Source organism: Syngnathus floridae, chromosome 5, assembly GCF_059516105.1.
Source record: "Syngnathus floridae isolate MCC-2025c chromosome 5, RoL_Sflo_1.0, whole genome shotgun sequence".
Taxonomy (NCBI): Eukaryota; Metazoa; Chordata; class Actinopteri; order Syngnathiformes; family Syngnathidae; genus Syngnathus; species Syngnathus floridae.
The window spans coordinates 7,113,889-7,122,033 of record NC_142417.1 but is presented as its reverse complement, the minus strand read 5'-3'; the positions used below and the strand labels follow the sequence as shown (position 1 = coordinate 7,122,033).

The window sequence follows — 8,145 nt, the reverse complement described above, 5'->3', positions numbered from 1 at the left end:
GTTTGTTAGGCCACAAAGTCAAAACGCCCTTGAATGCCATGCAAAGTTAACATCAACATTCTATTCGGAGCGTCCATTACCGTCAAAAGCACTGGGACCCTGGAGGTATCACCGCATGAATAATTCCTACTCCTTCCCTCACGTGGACCGCTACTTCCTGTTCTGTGGGTATGTGTACGCTTGAACCATGTATTATTGAGCTCCACTGAGCATTGATATTTTTTTGAAGTGGATGACTCAAGTATCTATGTTGGACTGCAGACATTTCATTGCTAAGTAAGATGCAGCAGTGAAGAGGTGTGCAACTAAACAATCAATTGAACATTCGGATGACAAAGTGTGAGCTGTAGAGGCAGTGATCTCTGACATTCAGAAGAGCAAAAACTACCACATTTTTCCCTTTGTAGGAATAAAATTTGTACAGTAAAGTTTCATCGTCCACGTGAAGTATCATGATGTATGATAAATAAAATTAAAATGTAAAAAATAAATAAATTGAATGACATTTATATAACATAAATCTCAGTGAGAGTTTAAAATCGATTTAAAAAATAAAATACTTTAGCCAGTTTCCTTCAGATGCTAATACATAAGTCTCATGCAGTATGTTTGATCACGTAAACAAATTGGTTAATTCATTTAGAGACAGGCACGACTTATTAACCTAAATCAATTCTAAGTGAAACAAGTTAGTCAGAGTCACATCAGGTCATCTTTGCAGAGATGGACCTTTATTGTTGACAACCTCTTCTGTCTCGCTCATTTATGTGCTTCAAACCCTCATGTTCAGATATCGTACTTGCTTTGATTTGGACCGGAAAGAGACAAGAGTTGGAGATGGGCCTTTATTGTTGACAACCTCTTCTATCTACCTCATGTTCAGATATCGCACTTGCTTTGATTTGGACCGGAAAGAGACAAGATTGTCATTATGGTCCATTTAGCTTTTATTCCCCTTGGCAACTAATTTCTTTGGCGTGGGAAAACAACTTCCAAACTGCTGCATGAAACGTCTGTTAAAAAACAATGAGGGAGATATGAAGATAAATTGGCATTCGGTGGAAATCGTGATTTGATCGAGTTTGTATGTTTGCTCACATTACAGTGACATGGTCTCCAGTTTTGTTTATATTATAGTTAATAGGTAAAATATTAGTAGAAAAGAAAAGAAAAATTCACACATATTCACTTTTTTTAAGAAAATGCACTTTATTATTAAATAAATAAATACGGCACTTTTTGTACACAATAAGTTATGTCGTATTTTTTTTCCCATAATGATGATGATGGCTCTTTAAGCATTCTGGGATAAGAAAACATCCTCCCCCACCCCTGTGCGCTCAGTCTGGTCGTCATTAAAGAACTCGCTGTTCATTTTTTTTGCACGAAATTACAACCCTCCCACACACACTGACTCAGATACACACACAAACAGATGTACACATTTTTACCACCACTTGAACCTTGGCCCGACCACACACATATTAGCATGTTTCTGTATGGCAGGTTATCTTACACTGTACATCATTTACAATATTGAGACCGTCTTGCGGCCTCTTTTTTCGATTTTCAAGCTGGTGCCAGCCCAGCTGTTCGCTCTTTCCAAAAGACATCCTCCTTCTCGTTCTTTGTCCAACACATTTGGATCGTACCAACATTCCCAGGTCCAACATACTCTCCTCCAGTCAAACGTCATCTCTTCTCTCTTGCATGGAGTTCCTTTATCATCCACAACCTGTTGTCACACCACAATTCCACTTGGGCAGTTCCTCCCCGATAGCTCTGCAGGATGTGTTAGTCCATGTGTCGAATTCACATATTTAAGCAGGGTAGGGTCTTTAGCTGCACCTCTGCAGCAGCATGTTGAGCGAGTAGAGCATGCGCTCGCGCAAGTCGGCGGGGCAGCCGGATGCCAGCAGCGAGCTGAGCTTGAAGGTCTTGGAGACGCGGTCCTCGTTGATGTAGGTCAGCATGTATTCGTCCCTCTGGCAGCACAGAATGATCTTGGTATGGTCGTGGTAAAAGTTCACCTTTGGGAAGAATGACAAATGACAGTTAATAATAGCCAAAAAGGGTTTGTTAAATTTGGTTAAAAAAAATCTGGCTATCTGATCTGTGCCCTCTCAATTGAACCAGGACCATAATGAGTGCAAATGAGTTTGACAAACCAAAAGGGATCGTAAGGCTATGTGGTATTTTTTGTTTCACCAAAGAGGTTTTCCCCTGATAATGATCTGTTTCTGTTTCTGTTTTGGGCTTCCTGTTTAGAGTTTCAATTCTGCATTCCCGAAAATAGAGGTTTGGGTCAGGAAAGTGAAATGGACTGAAACACAAATTGCAATTAGTGGAGGGAACAACCTTGGGGGCTACTTGATCATAATTTAAACAAATGATCTGAATTCTTTTTGATGCTTGCAAGTTTCATTTCCCCAATTTTCTTGAGTGCGGCTCAGTATACACTCACCTAACAAGATGTTAGAGCCATGGAGCTTTCAGGTGAAATTACAGGATGAAGCTAAAATGTGCAAGACCCTTATGTTTGACTTTTAACTCAACATCCTGGTGCAGTCATCTGACTTTATTTGACTCCATGTATCCATGCCTACATTTTTCAAGAGGCAGCTGATGTGCTCAAGAAAGATATGCTACAGGCTACAGCCCATTCCACAATGACAATGAAACCATTGTCTTTGTTTTCCCCCCAAAGAACCTCACAAGCATCTTTGTTAAATCTTATCTGATTCTGATGAAAATTTTATCCATCAGCAGTTCTGACACAGATTTGGCGGTTTAACATTATAAAGCCCTGAAAAAGCACAATGACTGTATGTCAGATCTGCCAAGAGAAATTTCTGTCTTTAATGTTGATATAAGGTTGTTATCTTGCTGCTCCTGGCAACCACCCATGTTTTCCTCTGCAGTGTTTACCTGGAAAGTGCCGTCATTAAAGAGCATCATGAGGGCGCGGTCCGATTTGAGCCATTGAAGCAGATAGAGTCTGGGCATGTGTGCATCCGTCATAGTGCCCAGGTCGCCGCCCTAGAAACACAACACTGTTAGTATCCGACAGGCCGCAACATGCTATTATTTAGAAACGGAATGAACAACTTACATCCATGAGGTTCTCCTCCATGTAATGGGAAAAGTACTTGAGTACAGTCACTTGGCCCACAAAGTGTTCAGGAACCTCGCAGGTGGGGAAAACAGAGCGCTGGCCCAACTCTGCATAATAATGGATTGTCCTGGGGATGAATAGAAGATAAACAGAGTCAGACAAACGTTGATTTGAGCAAAAAGCTCAAATATTGTGATTATCATTTTCTTGGCAGCGTCTGAATAGCAACATTTGCATGGCGCAACATTTACAGTGGCACGTACTTTCTGTCTGGCAGGAGGCTCATGTGAGTGCCATTGTTGAAGAGAACGCCCACGGTGTGGTCGGACAACTGGTATCCAAAGCCGTACTTGTTGGAGTAGTCCACCCACTTGGTCACCCATTGAAGGCCGCAACTATTTGCACTTTGAGGAATGTTGTCGGCTGCAGGGCGAAACACAACAAGAACAATAAGTGGGGGGGGTTAGAATACATTTACCAGGAGGACTGTGTGCAATTTGTATTCTTCACAATCAAATAAGTGCACTAATATCACAAATGTTCTGTTCTGTTCGGTAAATGGTGGCTGGGTGAGGGGGCAGATGTCCATTAGAGTGGAGGCCTTGGGAAAGATTTATAAGGCATAATTTGCAGTTTACCTGAAGGCATCGCAAAACATACGTTACTGTACATTTCTGTACTGACATTTACTGAGGCCAATATTAGCAAGAGAGCTCCACTGTGGATGGGGGTAGGTGTCAGTGTGGGGGGTAGGCCTTATTTTTTACAATCCATATTGGTAGGAGGAATCGATAAGTCACGGAGCTACATCGCAACATAAATTACGCAAAACTGTGAAGCGCCTCTATGTCTGTACCGGAACTCCACATCCGCAAAAGCACGAGTCAGCAGTTGCTTCAGGGAGTGATAAAACTTTACAGACTTTATGTAGTTGAGAATCATAATCTTCGGCTTGAAGCCTTTGAGTCGGTGCGGCTAAAGTTTTATCGCTCTCCAACCCACCAGTTAAATCGGTTCATAACCTCAAAACTGTATCTGTTGGGTACGTCGTATATGGTTGACTCACTTTTCGGCATGTTCTCCAGGCACCCCCTCAACACACCGGCGACCGTATCGGCGACGCTCCCCGTTGTGTTGTACTCCAAACCTTCAGGGACGACAGGGTATGGATTTAAGCATTTCATGTTTTGATTTACGGTCACACTTCATTAGGTACACCTGCACAGTGCTGTCAGTCAGCGAGACGGAAGAAAAATACTGCAAGTCCAGCAATCATTAAATGGAGTCCGTTGCGTCGCCTGCGTGAAAGGCAGCAGCATGTACCACCAATACGGAAAGTATAACGAGGCACAATGCAGGATTTCTTTATACGTCTCTTTGATTACATGTCAATAAATTGTGAAGTGTACCTAAAGAAGTGTCCAGTTTACCAATGTCACCGTAAGAACTCACATTCGCTGCTGCTGCTGCAACTCCCCAGACTCCCCCTGACGATTAAACGGATGGTATCTCGCGTCGTCGTCAGGGATCGGCTCTCTGTTGCCAGGGCGACGGGGCTTTGGGCAGATGGCGGAAGTTGACTTCCATTCTGAGGCGGATGAAACGAATGACGACAGCGTTTGAAAATGTGCGATAGCGATGGAGTAGGATTCATCTCCTCCCACTATGACTCAACTTAAAATGGTTGAAAATAACCGGCTTCTGAATAACTTGCTCACTTAGGGACCGTGTGAAAATTGCCAGTGTGAATAATTCATCCATACCTCGGCTGTCTTTTTGCACTGCTGCTGGCCGATGACAGTTCGCTCCAGGTCATGCTGCAGCTTGTAGATCTCCTCTTCTTCTTTGGTTAATTTATCTGCAAGAGAAAATATATTTGATGCAATGTAATGCTAAACTACACAAGTGCTTCGCTGTAAGCAGTTCTCAAGGACTTCTCAATTGGCCATTTAAAGCAATGACCCAAATATAAAATACAAATGATATTAATTTATTTCCAACAATTTACTCTCTTCAGTCGAGTGTGTTTGTCCATGAAATATATGTTCGACTGTTCAATCTGATTTCGGCCTCCAGATGCCAATTCAATCTGCCCAGGGCCTTTGGCAGCACTCGTGCAGGGAAATGTAACATAAACCAAATTAGAAATCGAACGCTCCCTTCATCTAATGGGACCCACAAGTCAGCATTTTTACATCCTCGGGTTGGTGAGAGCAAGACATCCGTATTTTATTACTGTAACCCTATCATTACTACCGAATTCACGGTGATCGGTAAATGAGTCTTACTCACTCAGAGTTTCGTAGTATTTGACCTTGTCTCGTCTGCCTCCAAAGAGAGCCGCTGCAGCTTTCTTGAAAAAGCTCTTGGCGGGACTTGAAATGTGGAAATCGGGTGCAGAGTGACAACAGCTCGCCGACAGACGCTCAGGACTTAAACCCTGCAAACGGACACCAAAGTGGGTCAGCATCTTACTGTAAGGAAGGAATGTAGCGGATGGAGGTTTTGTTCTTTGGAAAATCACCTGTGTGAAGAAGTCGTGTCTCAAGATGTGTTCCAGGTCAGGTCTGTCTTCTGGCACCTTGGCCAGCAGGCTGGCAATGAGCTGCTTGGCCTGCGGTGATAGCGAGGAAGGCAACGAGTAGCGAGCCTCGCGGATGCACCGGTACGTCTCTTTCAAGTTGGTGGTTTCAAACGGTGGCCTTCCCAAGAGCATTGTGTACCTGGAAAAAGATAGATGGTGCTTGTAAGGCTCTATCCATTTATTTTCTACCGTGATTTCGTTCATGGGGTTAAGGTAAGCTATCTAGAACTATTCATATGCCACCATCATTTACAACCATTCAATTCAAGTCAAACAAGTTGCACTTCCTGACCGTTTCATACAATCAGCACTTTGAGGGTTCACATTAGGACTCATTTAGAAGTCTACTCACATTACACAGCCAAGGGCCCAGATGTCTGATTCACAGCCATGGCCCTGCTTGTTCAGCACCTCGGGGGATAGATAGTTGGGAGTCCCGCAGATCGTCTTTCTCCTGTTCCCCACCGGCTCCAGCTTGGCTGCCAGACCAAAGTCGCCCACCTTCAGCTCCATGGATTCACTTACGAAAAAATTACCTACACGGGATAAGTGAGAAAGATGAGAAAGGGCGCACTGACGAGGCTCCTGTTCTATTCGACACGCACGAAAGACTTACCCAGTTTGAGGTCCCTGTGCAGGATCTCCTGCTCGTGCAGGTACTTGAGCCCAGAGACGATCTGTCGCAGGTAGTAGCGTACCTCAGGTTCGGTGAGCACTTTGCGCGCCTTCAGGATGTGTGCTAATGACTGCAAAAAAAGAAGAAGGGTCAGGCATCCAATTTGCCACAGGGCAGAAATGCAGACTAGTCGGGGTACAACGCAAACATGGATGGGTGGGATGGGTACAACAAATATATATATAGGAGGCAAGCCACTGATCTGCTGCAGTGCAGTAGTTAGATCACTAACAGATCATTTTTTCTTTTCTACCATAAAGTTTTAAAAATGGGTAGAACCCAAATGAAATGATTAAAAAAAACCACTTCATGCTCACAACAAATGACAAAAAAGGTCAGTACTCAGTGAATCGACAGGTTAAATATTTATGGAGTATACTAGATTTGCATGCCTTTACTTGCACAGTGCTACGCCGTGTGAGGAAAGGAGGCAACAAGTAGTCAATAAGATGCCATAGGACAGGACAGGAGTGCAGGCAAGGAAAACGGTAGGAAAAAGGTTGCCCATGAAAGCCCGCATGCTTTAAAAGTTGTGCATGTGACTAACTTTTCTGCTGCAGTACTCCAGCAGGATGTAAATGTTCTCCTTGTCTTCAAAATGGTGGTAAAAGTGCACTATGTGCTTGTGATGGAGTATTCGGTGCAGCTCGATTTCTCTGTCAATCTAGACATGGAAAAACATCAAAATGGTTAAAAACACTTTAGAAAAAATAATTGTGATTATTAAATTTGGAGACAACTGTATTATGTGTGGGTTTATACCTTCTCCCGTTGGTGCGGCTTGGAGACGCGCGCATGCGGGATGATTTTGGCTGCGTAAACTTTGCTGGTGGAGAGGTCGGTCATCTCGTAGCACTTGGCAAAGCCGCCCTGCAAAGACAAAATATTATTTATATGAATGACTGAATTATTGCAGAAATAAAAGTTCTCTCTCTCTTTCTCTGTACCTTTCCCAGAACTTTGCCCCGGCAGTAGCACTTGCCGGTGGCCGGGTCGGTAATGATTCGAGACATCTCCGAAGGAGCGCCGGGCTCCTCGGTTTTCTTCCGCCGAGGCTCGCATGACCTCGGCGTGGATTCGCACATGTTGCCGCTCTTGGGTTGCTGAAGCCCGATAGTCCTCTGTACTTCCATTTATTGTGAAATATGAGAGTTGCCTTTGCTCTTGTCTACACTCTCAATGCATATCCAGAGCGCGCACTTGGGTTTTATACTGCGGCGCGGTCTGTACTCCGCCCCTTCTGTGGCGTCACAACATTCCTCTTACGTCGATTGCTATGAAAATACAGCCCAAAACAGGTATAGTAAATGAATTTATATTTTATATCTAACTCTAAAGAGGTGTTTGATGATTGTGACTATTTTTCTTGCATTAGTAGTAAAATAAAAATCACACAAAAAATTAATTCACTTTGAATATTCTGAGCAAATAATTTTAATTTAGGTGGGATTAGATATGCAGTTGATGTATTTAGTCGTTCTCAAGCATAGTCCTGGCTGGAGTCCGTCTTTGCAGCTGTTTGGAGCACGAACGCCCCCTGGGTGGTTGTATGCGTGTAGTGCATTTCAGCTTAGGTAAATGGAGTGCGCATATTACCTTGCATCAAACCTGCAGAAGTTTTCGTACGTGGTGGATTAGTTTTCATGTGCAACTTCTAAATTTGTTGAAGCCTATTTTTTTTTCTCAATCTTCACCAAGCTAAATTTTTCAATGTTGTTAATATTCTTTATGTAACACTGTACAAACAACCACTTAATGATATCTACATTA

At 43.2% G+C, this 8,145-nt stretch overlaps 1 protein-coding gene across 1 annotated transcript; it reads right to left on the bottom strand.

Moving 5' to 3' along the window:
• Positions 1 to 1,184: 1,184 nt before the first annotated feature.
• plk2b (polo-like kinase 2b (Drosophila)) lies at positions 1,185 to 7,578 on the bottom strand. Its single transcript, XM_088377353.1, has 14 exons — positions 7,323 to 7,578; positions 7,138 to 7,245; positions 6,923 to 7,039; positions 6,316 to 6,445; positions 6,052 to 6,235; positions 5,640 to 5,838; positions 5,408 to 5,555; positions 4,879 to 4,973; positions 4,568 to 4,703; positions 4,182 to 4,262; positions 3,379 to 3,538; positions 3,113 to 3,242; positions 2,929 to 3,039; positions 1,185 to 2,030 (listed from the first exon to the last, which is right to left on the bottom strand). Exons 1-14 carry the CDS (start codon positions 7,506 to 7,508, stop codon positions 1,839 to 1,841), a joined length of 1,977 nt encoding a protein of 658 aa, XP_088233479.1. The 5' UTR covers positions 7,509 to 7,578; the 3' UTR covers positions 1,185 to 1,838.
• Positions 7,579 to 8,145: the final 567 nt, after the last annotated feature.

Coding starts and splice junctions, on each gene's coding strand:
- plk2b (XM_088377353.1), bottom strand. CDS start 7,508: ATGGAAGTACAGAGGACTATCGGGCTTCAGCAACCCAAGAGCGGCAAC. Junction 6,236..6,315: donor GCACAGGGACCTCAAACTGG/GTAAGTCTTTCG, acceptor TATCCCGTGTAG/GTAATTTTTTCGTAAGTGAA. Junction 3,040..3,112: donor TGGAGGAGAACCTCATGGAT/GTAAGTTGTTCA, acceptor TTGTGTTTCTAG/GGCGGCGACCTGGGCACTAT.